This window comes from Nyctibius grandis, chromosome 5 (assembly GCF_013368605.1).
Source record: "Nyctibius grandis isolate bNycGra1 chromosome 5, bNycGra1.pri, whole genome shotgun sequence".
NCBI classification, from domain to species: domain Eukaryota; kingdom Metazoa; phylum Chordata; class Aves; order Nyctibiiformes; family Nyctibiidae; genus Nyctibius; species Nyctibius grandis.
The window spans coordinates 43,533,990-43,560,780 of record NC_090662.1 but is presented as its reverse complement, the minus strand read 5'-3'; the positions used below and the strand labels follow the sequence as shown (position 1 = coordinate 43,560,780).

Here is a 26,791-nt window from a genome sequence, read left to right as displayed (position 1 = left end):
AGGAGAACATAGATTTTACCTACAGAAATTCAATCCTGAACTTCTAAGGCTTCATTTGCATCACACTAAGATGCATGAATCGTGCTAGTGGTACAAAAAGTTGTTCATGGTCCAAATTCTGAATGCCAAATCATTTACAATAAAATTTTTTTTCAAGTTACCCAAGAGTCTTGTAAGAGAAAATTATTTAGACAAGTGAGGAAAAAGTGCCTCACTTAGTTTGACCTAAAACATTATCTCAAAAAGTGAAAGCTAGAAGAATATCTTTTACGGCTTTCTGAAAAGTTTCAGCAATGGAGCTTTGATTTGGTGCTCAAGAATATATTTGAAAGTAGTGAGAAATCTGATTCCTCACTGCTTGAGCCAACTGGGGCTTAATAATTTTATAGCATAATATGTGAGGAAAAACTAGAGAATAATTGAAGAGGCACCAGCAGCATCTTGAATTTTTCCACTAGAAAACTGCAAAGGTTTTAAGAAAAAACTCATTAGTGACAAAACTGGGCTTGTTGAACATGAACACCTTAATTTTAATTAAACTACAGATCAAAACAAAAACGTTGCTAATACAGTCAACATCACAGTATTTCCACAACTGGTTCTTAAAGCACTCGGGACCTTTTATATAACATCTATGTAGCCTTTATATTCTTTAGGAAGATGACCCACAACGCTGAACACAAAACTTCCACACCTGACCACGGATTTGAAGACCACTGGCTACAATGTTCACTGGGTGCAATCGCAGGCATTATAGATGAATAGGACAGGCACACATGTGCTAAATGTATTCAATACAGCTGAAGCGTTAAGTGATTACTATGGGCAATTAAGCATAGCATCATCCTTTTAATGTTTTTTTTTTTACCTCCCAGTATCAAAACTATTCTATAAACATTCACATTAGTCCAAAATTCCAAGAAGCTTCAGCTGATTCTCCTTTTTGTAAGCTATCCTTTTTCCCTCAAACAGAAGAAAGTCCTCAAGAATGTACTTCTGAAACAAATAAAATTGCCTGAACAGGCAGAAAACGAAAAAATCTCTCTCAAGCAGAGACCTACACAAATGTAATTTTTACCTTGGAACAGATTAACACTGGAATACTGCTATGATTGAGAAGTATGAAGTTTTAAATGCTCACCCCCAAAAGACAATCATCTTCAAGTGAAGCATAAAAAAAAAAAACAAAACAGGTTTGCAGGAACTAAACAAGTATTGCCTCTTTTATAGCCTGACAATTGTAACCAAAACTGTATTCAGAGTTAATTCGTATTTGTTAATTCTAATCAATCTAAATCACTCACGTACAAAAGAAATAACATAACTAGACATCCAGAACCTCCATCCCATGGCATTTTTTCAGCTATAGTGATCCTGATTAAGGCCTCCCACAAGACTAAGTCCATCCCTAACAATCAGGAATAGTTTGGCAGAGGATGAGGTTCCTCTTGATTGAAACTCTTTGCAAGGCTGCCCATCAGCAGGAAGGAAGCTACAGATAATGAATGCTGCAAGGGGCATTTGATCTTATTGTTGGGAAGCAGAGTAAGCCTGCCTACTCCAAACCTTCCGCAGCAGCTGCTCACTGTTAATTCAGGAGCAACTTTCCCATCCTTGACATCTGAGTGCTTAATACAAAGGGAAAGGATCAACAATTACACCCAAAAAGGAAAGGTAAACTTTACTGTAAAGGCTGGTAGTTCTTCTTAGCAGCCATAACTGTAATTCTAAGAAATGACAGAATTCCACATAAATATGCTTCGCTTAAACATTTGAATATTCATGTTCAGTCAATTATGATTTTCTTCAAGATCGTAATATGTTGCATGTAATTTTTTGTGGCTGCATATCCTGCATAACTCACAACCATGCATAGTTAATTGACAGACTCGCCCCTTGCATTTCTCAGTTTTAGACATTTTCCTCCCCGTTTCCATAGTTTCATTTTAACATAATTTGACAAAAACATTTTGCAAGTACACTTCAAAGTGAACTAGGTGCTCCAGAAATACAAACTAACTTGATTAGTATATTTGAACCAAAGTGTTGATTACGTAAGTTCTAATGCCTTTATGTATTCTATGCCACATTAAATGAACTGGCAAGCAGCACAATGCTCACCAGTGAAGGAAGGCATGATCCTTCACAGTAATTTCCTGGACAGGAAATGAAAGGGTACAGATACGCTGAGCTGTGAATCCTTGCCTTTCACTGTGTAAGATTCTTCTTATTAACTGATGAGAGATAGCACACTGACGATATTAAAAACAAAATCTATACTGATTCAGCTCTCCAGTGTTTGTTCACAACTGGTGAGAGAAGTTCAATTGGGTCTCAAATTACTGTAACTTGATTTATCTATTAAAGCCTTTTTGTATTACTTGTATTTGCTTTAGATGGTACAAATGACATTTGTAAAAGTGAACTGCTCCAGAAGAAAAGAAAGCTCCACCATATCCCGCACATTAACAGCCTAGAGATGGAAGGCATGTTCCACTCTGTAATAAACAAGTATTCCCACTGCTCACTACTCACAAAATATATATTACTGATGGACTAACCATTGTTAGCTATCCCCTTTCTCTCATGTTCTTATATCAACAACCAGACTAGATTTGTTTCTCTAAATATGATTTAATTAAAAACACTAGATCAGCTTTGATTTTTATTTTATATATGTACAATAGTTACCAAATAATGAATACACTGAAACAGTTATGTTAAATTTCACATAACGTCAAAGGACACCAGCATGGCATGGAATAAACTCGCACTGCCTTTCGCATATACAAAAAAATGCATTTATGTTAATTGTGATTACTATGGTTGATGGGTTTGTGTTTTTTTTTTGTAACTGCTTATTAATTCTCCAAATAATCTTGGCATAAAAACAGTGTAAGTAGTTAATTGATCAGTTAATATATTAGCAAAGATAAACATTAGTAAAGTTTGCAAGAAATCAATTGCAAAATTACCTCCTGTGTAGGACTGAATGTATTCACATGAAAGTTACCTTCAGTTAGAAAACTTCTGAAAAAGAGCCCAAGTTGGAGCTGTGCATTAATTTGGTCAAACTGATTCACATGAATGAACAGTCAAGTTTATTCAGATATTGAAAATATGACTATCCTTTTAGTATTCACAAACATTTGTGTATATAGTGTGTGTATGTGTGTAAATATATATGTATATATAAAGTGAAGATATGTTAATGTAAAAATATACTGTTCATCCACTCCCAATTACACAAAATTCAGTATTTGGACATTAAACTCTAAGTATAAATGTCCATTTCAAATCTACATTCAACCAGCAACAAATACTCAGAAGTATTTTTGTAAACATTTGAGATAGGGAAAACCCATTCATTTACAAAACGATCCTTCTTTAACACATCAGCGTCTCTTCAGCTTGAAAATTTTGTACAGCAGCTTCAGCTGGCCTATTGTGAACCTGCTCAAATCAAAGAGCTCACACTGTCTTAGATCAGTACGTGTGAAAGCTCAGCAAATGCGGAATTTTCAAATTCACTCTTAATCACCATCCATTTCCAGTTCACCAGCAAAAAGAAAATGCACTTGGCTACAAAAATATTAAGGAATGTTATTGAAAACAAAAGGCTATTTTGGTAGAAGAAACTACAAAAATAGTTAAGTTGAATCATGTTGTAAAGCTTTAATGCAAGAGCATTACAGTACAGATTTTCTTTCCAACCTTAAAGCTTAATCAACACCAAATTTAAATATCCATCTCTCAAGTGCTTGAAAAAAACGTGCTCTGTAAAAGTCTTTCTTCAATTTAACGAACTGTAATTACGCAGGTGTCAAGCTCTGCCTCTCGGACATCTGTTGAGTGCTGTCTCTTGTTCCATTGGCAGCAGTTACAGGTGTTGAGATGCTCTGGTATAATGATGTAGGACAACTCAACACAGCTCCACTTTCATCCTCTGCAGTATCTGAATCTGGTGTTACAGAACTGCTTTCCATCCCCAGGATCTCACTAACTGCTTGAGGCAATTCCTAGAAAGGAGGAGGGGGAAAAAAATAAATACTAAAAATCACTGTAATTAAATGAAAAAAGTTAACTACATGGTCCCCCCGGTCCGTCCCCCACCGCCAGTAAGTAATCATTCATCTGAATTTAGCTGTACTGAAAGCATCTCCCTCAGCATTAGTTCCATTACAGTTACCATTTTCTGTACTTGCTTTTTGAAAAGACAGTAAAGGGGACAGGCTCAGGAATCAATTCCTGATTAACAATATCATCTTCATTACAAAAATAAAAGTCTAAATAACTATTATAATTATACTTCATGCTATTGAAATTAGTTTTATTTAGTGAATCATCAGTTTCTGCCTACTAAGTCTGGTATGCTTTCAGTGCAATGCACCTCTCACCTCATTTTTCCCAAGCACACTGAACATCAAATTACTTGTACTGAGGTTCTCTATTAAGAGTTAAGAAATCATGACCAAAAGGCACATACAGCTTTCCTGTAAACAATATTACTCTCTAAAATTAATCACTCTTGCTTACAGACTTTTAGAATAGAGGTGCTGTATAGATACAGCACATCCTTTATCATATCCAGGTATTTAGTTATTTTGCAAGTTGTACATGCACACTTACAGCCAACTACATACTTTTACTGTCTATAAATGCTCACAGTAAAATATATTCAAAATATCTTTACCTTGCAATTCATCATCTGCATAGAAATTGCTTCTGCTTTGCAGAGTATATATTCCACATCAATTTTCATAGACAGTTCATTGATATGCTAAAAATATATTCACAAAGAATAGTAAATGTGATAAATGGTAAATATGCTTTATTGTAAAATACACTAGTACTCTACTGCACTGCTAATAAGTATCGCCTTATAGGCTTGTCCCTTGAGCTATCAAGTGCTAAACATACTCCTTGCTTTGACAAATGGGTACTGACAGATGTAGTATGCAAAGATGGCTTTCACCAGTATCCAAGATCTGCAAGAGGAATCCATGCTACTCCAAAATGTGACAAACTATCCAGCCCTCCTAGGTACTTCCAGCTCACATTTCCAAAGAGATAACAAATAAGGTAACAGAAGAAAAAGCAAAAAATAAGATTAAACATACTAAGCAGTAGTCTAAAGGCAAGAACAGTTTTCCATTTGTTAATGATCTCATCACTAAACATAGACATCAAATAAACCATTTTGAAAGCACAGAGGACAGACAATTCAGTTCACATTTAACCCTTTGCAAGATAGCACACACCTTTTCCTCCCCCCCAACATGAAATACAAACATATTGCATTATCTCCAAAAAGTTAATTAATGCTAAGAATTCAGTACCTTTAATATTTCATTAAAGCCATAGTGCTTGTCCATTATTTGCTGTTTTTCAGACTCTAAGATAGCACAACAAAGGAGAAGATGAAAATTCTGGCAAGGCAATTCTGTCCACATGACCTGTTAAAATATGAAAACCGCTTATGCTTTTCCTCTGAAAAGAAAGGCAGTTCTTGGAAAATAAGTAAGCCCTCAAGCCAAGTGGCTTAACTAACAATAAGCTATTTTTGAAGGCAACTAAGTATTTGTACAATTATTTGAAATTTTTCTTCCAGTCAATCAGTGACAACTGCCAGGATGAGTCACCAAATGCTTACCCAGTTCTTTAAGACTTCCGTGTCTACGAGGTTGTCCACTATAACGCTATTAAGCTGCCTGAGCTTGCGCTCTTGTGAATGTGTGTTCTGCCTCAGCTCATGTGAAATTCTCCTACTCAAAATTACTAATTACACAGAAGTAATTAAAACTAACAAATTATTTGTGTGGCTTGGTGTGTCTGCATTAAGTGTGAGTTGGTAGAAGCGTGTCATGTTCAGCAATACCTCCAAAAGGTTCTAACACTTATAAATAAGGTGCCAAAGTTGTTCCCAATCCCCCCACTACAAGAGCCCAAATACATGCACATGCAGGTGTTGGGGGTGGGTGGGTGGGTGTTACTTTCTGACTGCAGACACGTTGGCGTTTGGTCCCATGGAGGCCACAGATAATCTTTCTCAAGTTCACTGGGACTGAAATGTGCAACCTCAGTATTAATACTCTATTTTAGCGTGTTCACTAGAGTCAAATCTTAAAAAAAATAAAGTATTTGAAGAGAACGTGTGTGGTGGACAGAAAGCTGGAGAACAGTTTTGACAACAAAAAAAGGGAAGAAGAAAACAAGTTATTTGCATAAATTACTCTGACAAACAGATAAAGGGATTTAAGTCAATGGATTTACTCTCAAAAAATGCAGGTAAAAGAAGCAGGCTTACAAAGATTCAGTTTTACTTCATTAGTAAAAATTTTCTTGCTTCATTATTGATAGAACACAGCCTTAAAGCTCAACAAGAGCTTACTTATACTTGAACTTTCATCACTAGTACATGTAGCCTGTGAACAGAATTGCATAAATCTGAAAGATATCCAAACCAAGTTCACCCAAAATAAAGTGCAATTATTCTTGAATGCTTCAATTAAGATCCAATTCACTCAGTCCAGAATTAAGTTTTGTATCTTTTTTGGGTATCCAATATTCTGTTAAAGCACTCTCGCTCCAGGAAAAGGGCTGGAATGTAAATAATAAACAATAACAATCATATGAAAATGCCTATAGTCTACCAAATACAGTCTGTCTACACATTATTGTTTGTGGCTTTTTTTACTCCTACTTCATAAAAAGGAAATATTGACAACAGCTGTACATGGATTTGGTTCAACATCAAGTTTGCACATAAAGAGAGCAAACTACTGCCTACACATTTCCAGGACACTCAAATTCTCACAGTACGCATACCATGAATCATCTACCACAATCACTAATGAAGCATATCAGACAACAGGCTGCCTCTTGGCCTTAAATCTAAACTGGAACATAAGACGATGAAAACATGACAATGCAGGATATGGGGGAAACTGAACCGAAATACAGATCTGTGTAACAGTTACCTTTTTAAAGACACTAACAGAATATTTAACTTTCATATCTGCAATTTAATGCTATCCCACTGGAATATCTACTTTAAGAACTATTCGCTTCAAGCTGTAACTTCAGTGGAAGCTGAATTTGGCTTCAAGAGTGGAAAAAACTCAAAAATACTAACAAGAATGTTTACAGTCATTCTTTTCTCTCTAAGGAAAATCAGCAGCTGTCAGTAGCTGCTAATACCAGCTGCAAAAAATACCATGTTGCTACCACCTTTCAAAGTCTGGAGCAGAGCATGCACTTAAGCCTATGTATGTAAATGCGCAACAGCAGCATCACAAAGTGCTTGGAAAAGGATGAAATAAAAACAGCATTTAAATTAAGAATATAAAAATACACCACTTAAGTGCGATATCTCTTTTCCTCCTATTCCTTTCTGATAAAGCTATGCAAATAAGGACTCATTTGTTCTAGCACCACCTCACCATCCATGAATATTTGTAAACAATATCAGCATATATGTAATTTATCACTAGGTCATTCTGGTTTTATACAATGTGAGCTGTACTAGCATAACACTGGAGGTAAGTGTGAGCTAGCTGTGCAATTCTGTTACAGAATATTTCTTTTCACAGAATCACAGAATGTTAGGGATTGGAAGGGACCTCGAAAGATCATCTAGTCCAATCCCCCTGCCGGAGCAGGATTACCTAGACCATATCACACAGGAACGCGTCCAGGCGGGTTTTGAATGTCTCCAGAGAAGGAGACTCCACAACCTCTCTGGGCAGCCTGTTCCAGTGTTCAGTCACCCTCACCGTAAAGAAGTTTTTCCTCATATTTATGCGGAACCTCCTGTGTTCCAGCTTGCACCCATTGCCCCTTGTCCTGTCAAGGGATGTCACTGAGAAGAGCCTGGCTCCATCCTCTTGACACTTGCCCTTTACATATTTATAAACATTAATGAGGTCACCCCTCAGTCTCCTCTTCTCCAAGCTAAAGAGACCCAGCTCCCTCAGCCTCTCCTCATAAGGGAGATGTTCTACTCCCTTAATCATCTTTGTGGCTCTGCGCTGGACTCTCTCTAGCAGTTCCCTGTCCTTCTTGAACTGAGGGGCCCAGAACTGGACACAATACTCCAGATGCGGCCTCACCAGGGCAGAGTAGAGGGGGAGGAGAACCTCTCTTGACCTGCTAACCACACCCCTTCTAATACACCCCAGGATGCCATTGGCCTTCTTGGCCACAAGGGCACACTGCTGGCTCATGGTCATCCTGCTGTCCACTAGGACCCCCAGGTCCCTTTCCCCTACGCTGCTCTCCAACAGGTCTGTCCCCAACTTGTACTCATACATGGGGTTGTTCTTGCCCAGATGCAGGACTCTACACTTGCCCTTGTTATATTTCATTAAATTTCTCCCCGCCCAACTCTCCAGACTGTCCAGGTCTCTCTGAATGGCTGCGCAGCCTTCCGGTGTGTCAGCCACTCCTCCCAGTTTGGTGTCATCAGCAAACTTGCTGACAGTGCACTTTATTCCCTCATCCAAGTCATTAATGAATATATTGAATAGCACTGGTCCCAGTACTGACCCTTGAGGGACTCTGCTAGACACAGGCCTCCAACTGGACTCTGTCCCATTGACCACCACTCTCTGGCTTCTTTCCTTCAGCCAGTTCACAATCCACCTCACTACCCGATCATCCAGACCACACTTCCTCAGTTTAGCTGCGAGGATGCTGTGGGAGACCGTGTCAAACGCTTTACTGAAATCAAGATAGACCACATCCACAGCTTTACCACTTTTGGGATTCTTCTTTTTCTACCCAGTCTTCCCGCACCATCCTGAGAATGAAGCAGCTCACTCTGCAAAGGGAAGATTAAGAGCTGCCTGGAATTACCAGGTAATACTTTCTGTCCCTCCAGTACGAAGGAGGGACTGAGCTGTTCTCAATTTTGGGACATCTAAGCAATGGCTCAGTATGCTCTTTATCTGGGATGAGTTTGAGAGACACTGCTAAAATGTACTGCAAATAATCCCACCCATAAAGCAGTTCAACCTGCATTCATATTTCTGTAAAAAGGTGTTGCATGTAGCATTGCAAATAACTGCAATCACATAATGTGTCTCAACTTATCATCACAAGGTGGAATGCCACCTCTCTGGTGCATGCACTGCCTAGTGCACCCTGCTGCACCATGTAGCGATGATATAACCACCCACATTTTCTACCACAATCTGGTTATTATGGCTCTTGCTCAGTAAGCGGGAGGGCTTGGTTTTAGCCTCTATTCCAGCTGATGGGGACTGGTATGTCCCATCTCTAAGGTGAATGTCTAATAACCAGTCTAGCGAAGAATCTTCTTCATTCCTTTTTTTGAAATAAAACACTGGAAGTCATGAAGCCAGTGGGAACAGGGAAAAAGTATCCAATGCTACCTTAGCTGTTCAGGCAACTCAGAGGACAGAAATGGAGATCCAAAGAAATTCATAGATTACACAGAAAAAGCCCCAGAAGTCCTGAAACTTGGGACTGGAATCTCAGACGGTACCTCCCCTTCTTCCCATTCCACCCTCTGCAAGTGAATACATCATAGGGCAACATCGCCTTCAAATGGGTTCCCTCAATTCATGTGATGTTACAAAACAGCACATGAATTTTGCTCATACTGAAACACCCTAAAAGCAGTTAATTTCTCTCCATTGATTACAAAGGAGAAAATGGTCTCCTGTGCTTATATAGCTTGCCTTTGTAAATCCCATATATACACTTCACTGATTCCAATGAAGCTGCACAGCTATGAACAGGAAAAAAAAAAAAACAAACCTGTTGTAAGCTGGACTTCATTTGTGACAAAGGTGACACTAGCTTTCACATAAAAACATCAACATAATGCCTTAATTAGTTTGATTTAAAAAGGAAAACAAGATATCCCCTTTCCCTTTCCCATTCCATATCTCCTAGCAAAGAAACTGAATACTTGTAGTAAACATACATTATGATGTGCTAGAAGGAACCTACAAGACTATCCTGTATCAGCAGGTTTCCATCATCTTCCTAAGACAGAAAAAATATACTTAAAGAGTTAGAAATATAGTGTGTTTCTTTTCTGTATGCACACATATACACACATTATATGTGATAAAAACATGCTAGCCTGGGACTATAAACTATAAATAAAAACACTGTTGTCATCTATTTAAAAAGAAAAATTAGTCTTTAAAAAAATACTGAGAAGACAACACTGAGGGGGGAGAATGAGATGGGTGAATTTTTTTTCCTCAAAATCATCACCATTTATGCCTTGGAATATGAGAATTCTTTTGGTTTTGCACATTTTGGTTCCCTTATTTATGAATGTTATTCAAAAACTTTTTAGTCCTCTTCAGATAAAATATCACCTCAATACTCGTATAACAGTAAAATTCCACCAACTGATGATAAAAAGCTAAAAAAAGATTTACTTTAGACAGTTTTAAATACTGGTCCTCCCCTTTATGAGGCTCCTTTTTCATTAGTGGAAAAAGTGAATAAAAGCATCAACATTATTTTTCATTATACCAGAAACAACATTATTTTTCATTATAGTACAAATTTTATGCATCTCAGTCCTGTTCTTTTCATTACCCTTCTGTTCCCTAGCACAACTCTTATGTGATGTTATGTCCTAGAAAATACTCCTTCCATTCATCTGAACATTTATTCTCTTGTTTGGGAGTTTTCAGTGGATACTGTGCTCCTGTTAAATGCATCTTACACAGTAAACCTGTACTGTTGACACACTTCTCAATTTTCTTGGAACAAAGAATTGAAGAGTGTTCAACAAAAGTGTTAGTTCATCTTAATTACTCCATCTGATCCCAAGATCACCTAAATCAAAAAAAGATCTCATTAACCTGGAATTATCAGAACTGCCACATTTTGATGTTTTACATTATGGTTTTTTTTGGCATCATGAGGCCCTATCATCAAGATTAACTGGATCTTCTGACATCACCCTCTTTATGGTTTTGGCTAATACAAAAAACTACCCTGCCAGTGCTTCATTCCACTTAATCTGTAAAGCACTACCAGTATCAAGGAATTAATCAGACAAACAGAAATGCTATTTCTTCTAGCATAAGCTCTTTTCCATTAAAAGTTAAGTGATACTCTCCACTTACTACTTTCAGTTAAGAGCCTCATCTGAAGGATTCTGTCCAAACCTTTTTGAAAAAAACATTTTATCCCCACCAGCTCTTATTTTTTCATCAACTTCCCAAGTTGTTGTTTTGGCCAAAAAGACATAACATACACTAATACGTCCTCACCTCATTGCACTGAATCAGTCAAAAAAAAAAAATCTATTAGACTATTAATCACTTTGCAAAATGATCCATGCTTTTTGTTCTAAAGTCCAAAGACTGCTGGAGTTTGTGTGATGAAATATCTTCTTACCTCCCAGAGTCGAAGAATATCTTGAAAGCTAAATTCCCTTTTAAATCTGATAAGAAGCCATCGGAAGCAAAAATAAAGGTAGCCTGAGTCTTGGGATTCTAGGAATAAGAGTATTATATTTCATAAACACCAAATATGGTTAAGACAACGGGGAAAAAAAACCAACACACTTTACAGGTACACAATCATACCACTGATTATTAAGATGGTAGCCCCTTTTCAGAATCAAAAGATATTTGCTGGAGGATGGTATATTTTTAAAGTCAGTAACAAGATGACCCTGTTTTTCAACAGGCACAGAGTAATTATTGAAATATTTTAGGCGTTATTAATTTACAAGTCCTGTATTCATATAATATTACTATTGGAATTATGTTTAAAGACTGGCAAGGATATCGATTCACATAGAACACAGCACGTTGTTTTAGTGATTGTGCATGAATAATATACCTACCTAAATAACTGCAAAATCCACTGTCTAGTAAACGAAGCAAAGTACTCAGTTGAATTAGTTGTGTCTTCATACCCTGCATCTGTTCTTCAAAATTCTGATGCTGGATAGAATAAAATATTAGCACTGTTGTTTTTATTAACTCAACGATAATTTTTTGACTTACAGCTATTTTTAATTAAAAAAAAAAAAGTTTTGTTATTGCAACAGTGGTTCTCATTCTTTAGGTATTTAACATAGGGATATTTAACTGTACTATCTAATGAAATGACTGCCTTTTACTGAAAGGTTTAACTAAAGCAGTGAACTGTGTTTCTTCAATAACACTTTTGTATGTAAGACGACATATTTCAAATCAGCCTATGCTCTGTACCTCCAAGCAGCATCACCGCACTCAAACCAAAAGGACAACTTTTTTTTGTTCTCACTCCAGTCACATATTGTTTTGCCACATGCACAATTCATAAAAGCTTCAGTTTGTGGAAAGTCTAAATTGCATTTAACAAATGCAAAAAGGTACATATGACAGGGAACCATTATCCTGAACAAAATCCTGCTAGAGGACTACTGATTAATACAAATTTGGCTGTGATGGCTCTCAATTACTTTGGAATTTCCAAGGAGCTGAATTTGTCTGTATTGCATAGTAATAGTATCACAAACCCACCATAACCTGTGTCAATCAGAAAAAGCACATTGACTTCAAACAAAAGATGATTGCTTTAAAAGAATTCAACAAAACCAATAAAATTTATAAAATAAAATTAACCCCAAATGCTATCCATCACTTATCTGTTTATGCGGGCTAAAAAAGCCTTATTTTACCATTTGATCCATGTACGATACAAAGCACCAAAAGGCATCTACTTCATTCTCCATAACATACAAGACAGGTGAAAGCAAGTCGCTCATCCCCTGGACATAACCTTGATGGAGAAAAAAAAAAAAAAAAAAAAAGGGCAAATAGGAATTCAAACTCAGCAGCTAAACAGTAATTTTTCAAGTGTGTTGAATGACTGAGTGAAATGAATGTTTGCATTCCAAGTTTGTACAGATACTATAATTTTCCAACTCAACCACCAGTAAAGACATTTTTGTATTAGTAACAACCAACATCAAGCAGATCTAACAAGATCTAGCAGTGGTTTCTACCAATCTAAAGAGAACATAAAACAAACGCATTGGGTATGTATTTGTTAAAATACGTACAAACTGAGCTGACACCAGAATAGATTTTTAGTTAAAAAAGTTCCCATTTAGAGCTCAGAAGCATATATTGGTATTTTTAAGAAGATTAAATATGTACCTTGCACCATCACAAATACAGACTCATTTATTCTCCTCTCCATCTGTAACTGGTTGCTTTCTTTCATACATTTAAAATCTTTTTATATCTTTCCACTTTTTTCCCTCCACTGAAGATTTTATTTTTAAATAGATTTGAAGAAGAGATGTTGAGTTTCAATCACAGGAAAACATATGGTGCAATAGCTTTTATGAAGAAAATTTTGCACTTAACAATTCTTTTTTCTGGCACTGAATATGCTTTAAGGATTCCTGTATTTAGGGAAGTAGGAACTGTTCTGCTTGAATGGTATTTTAAATACACCAAAGCCTAAGACCACCTATGTAACCAAGCAGCCAACATCAACAAAAGACTACTACCTATCAAACTGAGGAAGGGGATTATTAGCAAAGTATTGCTTGTGAGAAGCATGAAAGAAACACATATCCAGACCTGATTCAAGGAAATGCCTTTAAGTTTCGGTGCCCAGAAATGGTAAATCAAGTTCATATGCCCTAAAAAGCACTCACATGCCTTATAAGAAAAGCTTACATTTCACTGGAGAATAAAATGCCTATTTTTAGAGCATATCATTTTTACAAATAGCTAGAAAATTTTAGTTGTATCCAAAACATTTCAAAATTGTACAGCTTTTTAATGCTTCTTCCAGCTTCCTTATTTGTAATTAATAGCCCAATTAAGAAGAGTAGAGGACAAGGATTTTTAGAGCTCGTTTTTCCCCTTCTTCCATCTACCTTCCCACTGATTCTCAAGTCAGCTTATCTACTGCCCTGTTGCTGCTGACCACCCTAAGGAAGGGAGAACATTATTTATGTGTATGTCTATTAACAGTGGTTGGTTCAACATGACATGACATTTCTTGGTTAGACTCAAGCTTGGCTGATTCCATTTCTTAACGAAGTAATTTTAACTGAATAACTGAGAAGAGTATTGGAGTCAATGACTGTGAAAATACGGAGCAGGTGGGAGAAGAAAAATAGAACAAGGAACAGAAAACAGGTAAATAATTAAAAGGTCAAATGAAAAAAATGTTTTATTCCCCACACATTTAATACTATAGCCAATTAAAAATAAATGCAGAGAAAATTCTGTTCAAGACAGTTTAAAAGTCTCTTAAAGAATAAAACCAGTTTCATTAATGCAGACTTGAGGAATTAATTCAGAAAAATGTTGTATTAACAGCTGTTCTGTCCCATCCCCTATCTGGCAGTCTGTGGCATTCATCAGACCTCTCTACAGCTGCTGTCGAAGGATTAACGGCAGCATTGTACCGATGCTTGAGTAGCTTAGAAGCCTTGGGCAGATACAATGTCAAATGTACTGTATTTCCATTATTCTTGCTCGTTTATAAAACGGAAGACTTATCCACTGCATATATTTAAGCCATCTAAACAATGTTTTTAATAGACAGGGTGGTGAATGTGCTTTAATGTCACTTATATGTCACTGCACGTTAATGCAGGTTGAAATGTGGAAAGTCATGTCGAACTGAGCTACGTGTTTAAGGAGTCTCAATCAGTTTTAGTTTTCCTCTTCTTTTTCAAGCCAAAGATCAAGTCTCTAAACAGACTTGACAGAAAGGACAAAAGCCGACAAGTACTACGGCTCTGCAGCAAGTTTACTAGCAATTGAAGATTTGTTCCTACTTTTTGCCTTCAAAATCTGGCACAAAGTGGACTTTTAGAATCCCAACACTTTTCTCAGACAGAATACCAAAAAAAACCCCAAGTACACAACAGCCAAATGTCATGCCAGCGGTGAAGGGGGGAACCACCTAGAAGTATCTTTTCCCTCTCTTCCAAGATAATTAACAGAAGCAAAGACTTAGACATCTCATATACACTGTGATTAAAGCAAGATGTTACATGCTCTTCCTTCTGCAACAGATGCATACACTAAAGCGTAATTTTTGACAGACTGTTAAGTGTACTCCTCAAGAACCAGCTTTTTAGGTATTCATAAGAACAGCCGTGTTTACAAACAGCTGGTTCAGCAGGCTGAGCTTTCATTACAGCTGTGGTAGCTGGTTTATCATTTTTATTGGTATATCAGTCTTAAAAATGGGTATAACACTCAAAGACCCAAACCCATTTAAAACTCTGAAAAGCAAACCTGCTTCAATACTAAAAAGCAAACAAACAAAAAACCAAAAAACCACCAAAAAACACACACACTACAGTAGGGCTACGGTGAAGACAACCTGCCACTTAATTCCCAATCCCACCTTGGCTGATGAATTCAGATGCCTTCGATAAGCATCAGATAGAAGAGAGGAAGAAATAGGATGAGAAACTGAACAAAGTTATCTACATTATTAAAATATAAATCTTGACATTTACAAAAAGCATTGTAATCAATACAAGTTCAATTGTATTAACAGGCCTTAACATAAGCAAAGCTGCATAAGAGAAACTAAAAAGGCTTTGCATTCAGAGGAACACAACTTACCTAAGTCAAAGTCATACATGCAATAGGTCATCAAAATATCATGAAGTAAAATCAATCCTGGATTATCTTCGCCTTCGTAGAATTTATTTGTTCGATCTGTCCTGTTTACATCTTTTTCTAAGAAAACAGTCCAGATTTAAAAACATTTTCAAAACAAGTTCTACAAAGCCAGCATCAAATGAATTCACAATGTTTTTTTATGCTGCAGCTTTTTTCCTCAAACACTGCTGAAAAGCTTTGAAGTGTTTAAGACAACTGCATAACTGAATGTCATTTCAAAATAAAGAATATTTTAAAAGAAAATCCTTCCTGTCTGCAATAAAAGGATTTGCTTATAAACTGATTTTAAAGCTTTTTGCCTTTTTTTTTTTGTTAATACTTTTTATGGAAAAATTCCTGATTACAATTCAGTGAAAATGTCTTACACTTACAGGGACTGAGAACAACTTTATGTGAGTTAGTTATGCAATGCCATTTATGAATACTTATGTGATGCAGCATAAGCCATATAGAATCATAGAATGGTTTGGGTTGGAAGGGACCTTAAAGATCATCTAGTTCCAAACCCCCCGCCACAGGCAGGGACACATTTCCTCTAGACCAGGTTGCTCAAAGCAAAGGAAAGTTACCACCTGATCAGCTCAAAGACACTGTGAGAGAGTTCACCACAGCATATTTATAAATTCTGTGTAACAAGTTCCTATAACTCATACTGAGCTGAAACTGCCTGTTTCATCAGGCAGTTTTCGTGCCTCAAACATACTGAGCACACAGAATACTCTTTAATAATGTGAGATTCAAGATTGAATTTTGAGGGCACTTTAACAAAAGGAGTGTTTTGTAATATTGGATCTATTTTATAACATAAGCCTAATATTGTCATTTACATTTCAAACACTTAAAAAGGAACAGAACTGCTTCAACAGAGATAAAACTTCTGCCTTTTTTGAAAGCCAAATATTTTTTTTCCTGTTAACACACACACTCTCTAAAAAGGGAGTTTACTAATCTACTAAGATTAGACTCAACCCTTTCATCTTGCCTGCTGAATAACTACCTGAAATAAGTTTAGTCCATGTCTCAGAATAACACAAAAATCTTATCCTGTCTCCTGAAATAACTATTTAGTAATCCTAAACATTGGCGCCCAAATCTCACTACCAAAGAGAACTGAGGATACAAACTGCGAATAGTCAGCAGAACTTGACGAAATTTTTAGAAGTAGGTATAAAACTCTGCAAGTCAGAACGCACATATACAAATCCCTGTAAGAAATTTTAAAATATAAACAGACACCTTTCCACATTCTTATTGTTATGTTACTATTTTAATGACATTCCCAGTAAAATTACATCATGAAATAACACGAAATAAAGGGCCTTTTGTTATTAAGTAAAGGAAATTAAAAAATCCAGCCATTCTGTAACACTAATGTGTAAAGCTCTGAATTAGTCTGGTTAACAAAGTTTTAGTATTAAGTATATAACAAAGTTTAGACATCTCTGAAAACAACAACATGTTAGCTTTTAGCGCCTCTTCATACAGGTTACTCAAAAGGTTACATTTTTTCAACTGCATATTGAATTTGTACAATTAGGTATGTTTCTAAATCTAAATTTACCTATAAGACTCCGATAATCTCTTAATCTTGAATTTCGTTTTTCCTGTTCCTCACTGACAGATTTCCATTGCAGTTTCATCCTGAAATATTCGTCCCTGAAGAAGAAAGATAATTTTGGAACCAAAACATGCTCAATTATAACATCTTTCTTTTTTATTTAAGCATTCATTCACTCCATTTGTTCTTTGGCATAAATGGGATAACAACACCCTGTTTATATAACATTTTTACTTCAGTATAACAATCATTTTTAAGAAAGTCTCACACACTTCTTTTCATTCAACAATCTTTAGCATCTGTCTTTCAAGTTTCCGAAAAGCTTCCTACATCACTATATGCCTTAAGAAAAAAGCAGCTTTTTAATTTATTTTTTAACAAAAAAACCCCACTGTACTCACGTTTTCCTTTTTTGCAGATTTGCTCTCTCTTCTTTAGTGCTATTCCAAGGAAAATACCCCAAAAGAAATTTCCATGCCTCTTTTCTTAAAGTATGGCAGAGACCCTAGGGAAAAATGGATATGTAACATTAACAAAAAGACTATTTTGATTTTATGAGAAAACGTTCCTATAGTGATACAACACTTCTTAAAGTAAAAACTTATAAGAGAATTTTTATAAGTAAGCTTCTTTTTACATTGTAGCCAAATCTCATCTGCTAACCAGGTATCACACTCGGAGGAAACAGAAAGAAGAGAATATGATTAAGCAGAAAACTGTAGAAGCACTGGGTTCATCCTTAGGAGATAAAAAAGAAACCTTACAAAAGAGATTTCTTCCTGTATTTTTGCTTCACTGCTGGAAATAAAAATCTTACGGGCATCACAGACTCTGAGAAGCAAAAAAGTACCTTTAAGATTCATATATTTAAACATCATGCTGCTTAACTGCCAAACTTCTGGTCTCACCACAAACTGATCTTGAGGACCAGACTTCCATTTATTTATGTTTTTAAACAAATATTTTCATCTAACAAGACATGGCCAACATGCAGATTTTAATCTTCCAAGCAATCAAAAATACTAGTGTCCAGTCTAGGACACTATTTGTCAGAAATCTTTCCAAGTAATGCTCACCATTTGTAGATGACAAAGGTACTAGCTGAATCATATCCTACTCTTATCAAAAGTTTCTTTCAACTCCTGCAATACAGTAGTGAGAATGAGGCACTTTTGCTATCAGACTACCCAGTTTACCAGTCCAAGGCCAAATTGATTCCTCACTGTATTTCTTTGTTTACCATTAGATTACGCAAATAGCATCAACCACTGCAAAAACAAGCAGCAACTGCAACTTTTCCAGTAACAGGCAAACAGTTTGAGAGAGGCATTTTATCTTTTTTTTTTTTCTTTAAAGAGGATCTCCACTTAATGTAACAGAAGTTGTTGGGATCTTGAGTCATAAGTAAAATCAAGCACTCACTCCTCTGGCAATGGACAACAGAGATGACAGGGAAATGGGCTACTGGAAGATAAGGTTTGTAGTAATTCTCATGATTGCAGAAGCATCCTTTATTGGGCACCTCAGGCACAGGTACATTAAAGAACAGTCACAGAAACTGAAAAGGGCCTCAGTTTCACTCTACCCCCTTCATAGTGCATTACTTAATACGTATAGGTCTTTAAAAAAACTGTAATATCAATGTTATCATTCTGTACTCTGCTCAAACTCCAAGAATGCAAGACTGCACGCTTGCAAACAGGCATCAACAGGTGGACAAAGAATGCATTAAGGCAGCTTGATTCCCACCAAAAAAAAAAAAAAAAGAGAAATGCTGAAGTAACATTAGGTAGAATGGTTACAGGACATAACTAAAGTTTTCAAAATTTCCACCACTCAGACTGAATTCACATTCATATTGCAAAAAACCTCAGTTCAATAAATATCAGCAAAAGTGTTTAGGACTGCTCTGACAGAAGGCCAAATCCAGGAGAACTGCTGGGCAAAGAAGAGAAGTTTTTGTTGGGAGAAGGATAAGAAAACACCCTCAAAAAGAAAAGAATAAACCTGATAGCCTAACACTGAAGCACTGGTGTTTTCCTGAAAGGCACTTTGATTTCTCTTCTTTATCACTTAAGCCTTTGTGTTTTTCAACTCATTCACTTTAGCCAGCCACCACAAGATCCCTCTCCTTGTAGAGCACTTTGTATGGTTCCAGGACTGTTGAGGTATTTGATTAGCATGAAGTCATGCTTTATGAAGTCTCTCCAACAATACTGACTGGCTTATGCCCAAAATCCTTTATGAAGCATTACAAGTATAATGAAACAGCATAACCATGGTTTGGGAAGGAAAGAAAAAGGGTCCAGAAGCAAGCCTCCAGTCTCGCTGACTTTAAAAAAAACAAGTTACCCCTTTGAATATCAATCGCTTTATGTAGTCAACATTTAAAATTCTTCCTTCAGAATCCATATTCTTAGCCCATTCTTCAGCTGACACAGGCTCTCTTCTGATAACTTCAGGCTGTTTTCCTAGATCGATCTGAAACATACACAAATGTAAGAATCCCACTGAAGTGCTTCAGTAGTTTTAAACAACTGCACAAATGCCACTAAGCTTGCCAGTTTCTTATATTCAGCGCAACTAAATTTTCACATATGCATACCTCAGTTAGTAACTCCAAGGACCTAAGGCTGTGCCTTAACAAGTACTTGCCACACTACTTAAGAAGCGTGGACCAACACAAGTAAATCTTCAGAGCAACCCACTGTGCTGAGGACCTGGGTATACGTGTTATATTTCAGTTTTTGGAGGAGGATGTATGTGTGTGTTTGTTTTAGGCAACCTTTTACCTCCACAAACACCTCTGAACTAGCTTCCCATGGACTAAAAGCCTCTACACAACTGGAAACGTATTACATATGTGCAGCACAGCAAACAAGGACAATAGGCAGCTTCACTTCAAGAGTACATCTTAAGAGAGAACTGAAAACTGACTCGGGTTCAGAGATGTTATACCCACACAGACTGCACAATGCAACTGAAAAAATCAATTTAAGTACACTGCCCCTCACAACTATATGCTCCTTCAGAACTCCTAACACCCACCAAAGTTTCACAGTTTGTGGTTAGTTTCTCTCAGGTCTCAAATTTCATGTTTAAACACAGCAGAATTCAGCAGAAAGTAATTCCTTACTTTCTAAAAATATTTTGATGATGGCAACCACCGAGTCAATTTGTTTCAACTCTTTAGAAGTCTAAGGCATTTGCCATATTAAGACATATAGTTCAGTGTTATTTTTAGTATGTAGCATTCATTATACTTTTTCTCATTGATAAATTAACTGATTAAGTGCTAGACAGAAAGTTCTTCGAATTACATAGTTCATACAGCTACCGCTAAGATATTAACACTATTTTGAACTCAAGAAAAAACATTCGAAACAGTTTAACGCTCTAAAAAACATGTAAGCTGCTTAAATAGTAATCACAAGCATTTAAAAAATAAATCTTTTCCACCTATCTGAACAAGACACCAACAGTGAGCCCACACAAAGTGATTCATGATCCAGTTACAAGTTCATTCTAGCTTTGGTTCAAGTCATACATAAATCTGTACATTTATACACCCTAGACATTAATCATTCAATTAAAAACTTTGTTTTAATCTTCTTAGCCCTCTTAAAACAAACTGAAATGTTAAAGTGATTAGCCAAGAAAGTTGGTTATTAACCTGCATACCCCAATTTTACTTAACATAGCTCTATCTGACCTTAGAGGAAATACTAAACATGAAATGGGTCACTTTTCAGGGTAGTGAGTCTAAGATAACGATAATCCTCATTTCAGTAATTACAAACTTTCTTTCAAAGCAAAACTCATATTCGCAGGCATAAAAATGACATATTCTATAAGTAGCTGATGATGATCTTACTCTTGTGAATAAGCAGTAGGGCAGCATATGCCACAATCGCCAAGCATAAACAGTGTAACTCACCAAGCTTCAAGTCCTACCATTCCTTTAAAGGTGTGCATAAAAGGAATCAATGCATCTGTATCATACTCATTTACACACTCACTCGTGTAATGACTTCAAATCCTGGTTCTTCCTGCTGATTTATCTTTAGCCCTGGAATAGCATCATTGAGAAAGTCTGCCATCTCTGACGGTGGTCGCCTTTGACTTGAAGGGTCACTTAAACGGAAACTGTCAAAAATATAGTTTGTGACTTTGGAGAATCTTCCCATTGTTACTGTGTATGGATCTTTCTTCAATTTCTGTGTTATAACAAGGAAATCAAGTAAAATACAAAAAGCCTCCAGTTATTTGGAATTCTTGTACTCAAAGAAAGCAAAACAACAGGAAGAGTATTGTATGTCTCAAAGTTACTGAAGTTTCATGTATCAGTAGTTTCATACAGTACATTCATTACATGATTAAAAAAGGTTATCTTAAGTATTAAGATAATACTACTGATTGATTTGAAAGATTGGATAGCAGTATGCTCAGTAAGCCTGACCTACGTATAAAAGGAGATCAGATCTACTGTTTACTTTCCAGTCATTAATGCCACAAAAAGTGCTCCTTAGCTTCTCTACCTTCATAGAGAAAACACATCTTGAGTCACCATATCCTCTGCTAGAAATCTCACACAAAACTTGATTTGACAACTAAGTCCAGAAACTAATGTAATTCCCTCATGAAGATTTTCTTCAATTAAACAAAGGCCTCAATCAACTCACTAGAAATTTTGCTGCTGACTTTCACGAGTCCACAAACCCCACCAAATGATAAGCAGTTTTAACATAAAAAAAAACCAAAACAAAAAAACTCTTTTAGGCAATATTGTGTTCTTTGCTGCTGTATTGCCAGTATCCCTTCAAAACTGTCAGATAATATCAAGGAACAGAATATTTAGTCAAGGAAAATTTAGAAAATTCTAATTAATATGTTTTGGTAACTCTAAAATTTTTTCCTTCTTCCACTTTCTAAAGCTATCTGTACTGAAATAGATAGAATCACAGACATTTAACTTGAATAGGTTTGAAATAGTACCACAGGGAAGTTAAGAAATTATTAGAACATAGAAAACAACTTATAAGTAAGTATACTTCCTATAGTTAGCATTTGTTTTAGGATACAATTAATGCTTCTACAACAGCAGTGATTCAGGGAATACTTGTGTGACATAGCAGGGTGGGTTTTTTTAATAAATGTCTTCAGAAAAAAAAAATTCAAAGATAATACATACTTGTAATAAGCCATATGATGGTTCATCAAAGAGATTTTCAAAAGACTGAGACAGAGACTTGTTCTGAGAATTCACGAGAAGAATTCGTTTATCCTGTGGAGATCTGCAATAAAATTAAAAAAGGGTTTCTACAAGTACCACCAGTTTTTCCTGAAAATATTTTTAGAACATTTTTTTGAAGCCACATTTCAGATTTTGTGCAAAGAAAGCAGGTCTGATGCAAGATCACTCTTAGTTCTTGGCACAAGTTCACAAGCTAACACACTACAAAACAGGACTTTCATTTCTCAGAAGATTAGTCACCATCATATTCATTCTGAATTGTACCCTTTCATTCTTCGAAAAATCATGATGCTTTTGAGAAATTACTCTGGAAGATAACTTTTTGTCACCCACCTGTAAATAAAGTTTTCTTCAACTATAGTTTCTATATTTGACAATGCACAAAAAAAAAAAGAGAGGTGACACAGGAAATGGAATTTAGTGAGACATGGTCAGCCACAACACAATATATACTGAAACTCCCTTAACGCAACAGAGGAAGCAAAAAAAGCCCATGTCACCATATACAGTTAAGGAATTCTTTCTACCAATTAGTAAATCATACATTAAGGCACTCTGTAAAATGTTACATAAAGGAACACAAACTGCTTTTCAATGTATGAAAGCATATGAACAAATTTGTAACCAATAGTATTACAACAGCTACTGTTAGAATAGTACCAAGGCTGATACTGAAAGAAGCTTAAAAAACACCACAGCCATTGTACTGTGAAACAGAACCATCTCAGTACAGCCCTGCAAATGTATTTCTGTGTAGAGTTCAAAAGCTAAATGAACACAAACCCGATTTAGCCTAACTCACTGTATTTGTACACTTGTTCTTCAATGTAACATTTGCTTCTCTGACAGGCTTGCACAGGCAGATGAGAATGGTAACAAAGACAGTGAAACTGTGCTGCTCCTAGTATTTAATCTGTCCTTTTGCTCTCACCACCCCCCAACCCCAACATCCCATCTTCTCCCCTTCTCTGGCACAGACACCCCATCAATTCATTAATCAGCTCCTGCATCACCAGTTTACAGCTCAATACGTGACAGGAGAGAGAACAGCTCAGAAGCCAAGCTACCATTCAAGCCTTGGAGTTGGTAGCCAGGCAGGGGAAAGCCAAGCACTTTGCCATCTTGACTCTAATCCATAGCACAGGCTTACATTTATAAAATACCTCTCTATTGCTCTCTCCCAAAGTTTAAATCCACTATTTGAAAGAAAAAATACTTTTATTTTTATTAATACCTACATCATCTACCGTGTTATTAAAGTCAAAGATAAGAACTTTAATAAGCCTTATCTCTCTCCCATTCCAACAGGACAGGACACTGTTAACAGTGACGGATATGAAATGCAACAAGAGATCTCATTTTGAGACAGCCGGACACCACAGTCATAGTTCTGAGGAAGCAACAGTTAAAGCTCAACTGGCTTTTCCTAAGCAGCAGCAGAGGGGAAAAGGCTGAATCATACATTATGTTTTCCTTAAGTAAAAGAACGAAAACTTTGTACCATATCTCCATTTTAATTAAATATTCTCATCTGGACAGCCATGTTGGGCCGTCAACAGCTGCTTGGGTAATGTTCAAAACAAATTGTGAGCTAGACACTGTAATAAACACTTATTCATAATATTGTGAGTTAGAAAGTGTCATCTGTACATGCAGTGTTTTCTCAATATTAGACTGGTGCTGCCAAACTAGGAAACACATAATCTTCCAAGCAACAAATTGCAAATATTTTGTTCAAGTTTAGACACTTCACACACACTGATCTCAGCAGTGACCTGACATTTTATAAGCAATGGTGTTACAGAAGGGCAAAGACTTTTGAGGTAACAGAAACAGAGGAAGAAAATACCTATGACAAAGATATTTTAGAGAAAAGCTGAACTTTCTGCCTTAACATCAATATCTCATATATTATAAGCTAGAAGTTGGGATAACAAGTAATTATGCTGCCAAGTATTTGCTTATAGCAACCAGAAAGCTGAGTAAACATCTTTTCCTAAAAGAGGTTGTGAGCTTAGATACATCATGTACTAAAGCATAAATAACCATTAGGAAACATCAGAAACATACAGAGACTGAAGTCTGCCATTTCCATAACTTGTGGCATATCTGTTCTTTTCTCTTTTCTTAAAAAAAAAAAAATCATCATAATTTATGACTAGACCACAGAAAAGAATTTGGTGCCAAAAGCAGAACTTCACTGGAAGACAGGAATCTAAGGAAGAAAACCAAAACTGTGCTCAGCTCAATGCTTAACTTCATTCAAATTTAATTTCCACAGTTGCTTCAGCTTTTTGCTTTAAAGTTCCCGAAGTACCTGCTGTTGCATTCATTGGTCCCTAGAACTGTTCGAGGTGGCAATACTAAGCAGCTCGGCACATCCTGATGCTTGAACATCACTTCAAGTTTCCCTGTCTTACCTTAGGCAGGGAACTCCATCTGGTAAGCATTCCTTGACACCCCAGCGCAGAGCTGCTGGGCCAGACTGCACAAACCCTACACCACTGCCTTCTTTTCAAAATAGACACATGAGGACATGACTGCCTCTCTGCATAGTTTCTTCTGCACCTGACAGCTACTGTTTTGCACTGTCCCAAGAGGACTGTCCACATCACCTGCAAGAGGCTACAAAGGATAAGAACTAAGAATCCACTGAGTCAAATAAAGGAAGAATACTAAGTGCCCACTGACTCAGTGCAGACTATCTGAAACAGCCAGTGTTTAAAACAGAAACCAAAATCACAACCTATTTAATTTTCATTCAGTGACTCACCAATAAGCATTAACTTTACATAGCAATGTGAAGTATAGTTATTTGTAGCACATGACTCAATAAAACTGGAAATAATGCCTGTAGTAACACAAACTGTCTAACATAGGTAGTAACAAACTGACAACCAACTGCTGGACAGAAGCTATATGTCTGACTTATAGGAGCTTAGGTGTCCAGCTTCATAAAATGGTTTAAGGTTTTCTGGTATGTTAGTTTAGATTTCTGTTTTTTAAAAACTTTCAACCATGAAGTCAAAAGATAGAAAAAACTTCCTGAATATGAAAAGACAAAATAACTTGTTACAGAGGAGAGTAGTATCTTCTTGTAAACATTTTATGCCTTTAAGGAAAAAACATTAAATATAAAACAAGCTTAGCCCAGGTGTCTCAACATTAAATACACAGAACTCCACCAAAATTAATGCAAGTATAACTACAGACCTATAGTTGCAGTACTGCATTTTAATTATCAACTTTTCTATTGCTTACTGCTTTTTTTGTATATATATGTGTATACACACACACATATATTCAAATAATATGCTCTTTAAATAGTGGCAATTAAAAAACCCAGCAGCATGATCTCACTAGTTTCAAATTGCTTTTGCTAAAGCCTCAAAAGGACTAAGTGGAAAGAAGGCATAAGGAAAAAACCTTCATCTAAAATTTTAATGTTTCTAGTTGGTAGTTAATCACAAGAAAAAAGTTTTGATTAAGTCAATGCAAACCAGTTTGCTACACTGTCAAATGCACTCACTAGGCCTACTTAAAACTTGGTTCTGTTTATTAAATACATATTATGGGAATTAGTTAGAAAATTTGAAATACATTGTTGCAGTACACAGGCAACAGATCACATAGATAAGGCATGAAGCTTTCAGCAACTCACCATACAATACAGGTGTTTTTCCAGTGTTTGCTACATAACGTTGCCTCAAGAACCTGCCCTAGCCTACCAGTAACTATTTGGAAGACATCCACAAATTAAGTAAACACAGAGTACTATGCTCAAAGAGGAACAATCTCCTTGGGGGGGGAGGGAGGCAGGGGGATGGCAGGACAACAATATTCCCCGGCACCTCCACTAGCAATGAAATTAGGAAACAAAATGAAAGGAGGTTTGAGGAAGAAATCAAAGGGAACCTAGAGAAAAAAAACTCAAGATTTAAGATGAAGGTGTCATCCAGAATTTCCTAATCTACAGTTGTATAGAAAATATTCTTACTTACACCTTTATCTTGTCCCCCTAATAGCCTCTCCTTTGGTCTTCTTGACTTTTCCCCTTAAAAAGCTCACACACAATGCTACAGCCAGTACTATTTCACCAGCTAGTCACACTGACTGTGCTACCTTCTCCAAGCAGCTGACAGCTTCTTGTTATCATAGACTCCAACACCCCTTCTTGGCACTGTCAAAGCCTTTCACAAATCAGCTCAATGAATGTACAACCCTCACGTCCTATTGGCTTGCTCTCCAGCCTAACAGTGGTACTCTGCAACAGCCTTCCCTACTTTTCGAAGGCAACTCTGATCTTGTTGATGCAACCAA

At 36.5% G+C, this 26,791-nt stretch overlaps 1 protein-coding gene across 1 annotated transcript in view; it reads right to left on the bottom strand.

Moving 5' to 3' along the window:
- Positions 1–3,650: 3,650 nt before the first annotated feature.
- The window catches only part of TBC1D15 (TBC1 domain family member 15), a 38,471-nt gene continuing 15,330 nt past the window's right edge, over positions 3,651–26,791 (bottom strand). The window contains 12 exon segments of the mRNA XM_068400514.1: positions 3,651–4,019; positions 4,694–4,780; positions 5,340–5,456; positions 11,395–11,492; positions 11,849–11,948; positions 12,671–12,771; positions 15,600–15,716; positions 17,221–17,315; positions 17,619–17,722; positions 19,570–19,698; positions 21,237–21,434; positions 22,409–22,511. Coding sequence (XP_068256615.1) covers positions 3,813–4,019; positions 4,694–4,780; positions 5,340–5,456; positions 11,395–11,492; positions 11,849–11,948; positions 12,671–12,771; positions 15,600–15,716; positions 17,221–17,315; positions 17,619–17,722; positions 19,570–19,698; positions 21,237–21,434; positions 22,409–22,511 — 1,456 coding nt within the window. The 3' untranslated portion in view covers positions 3,651–3,812.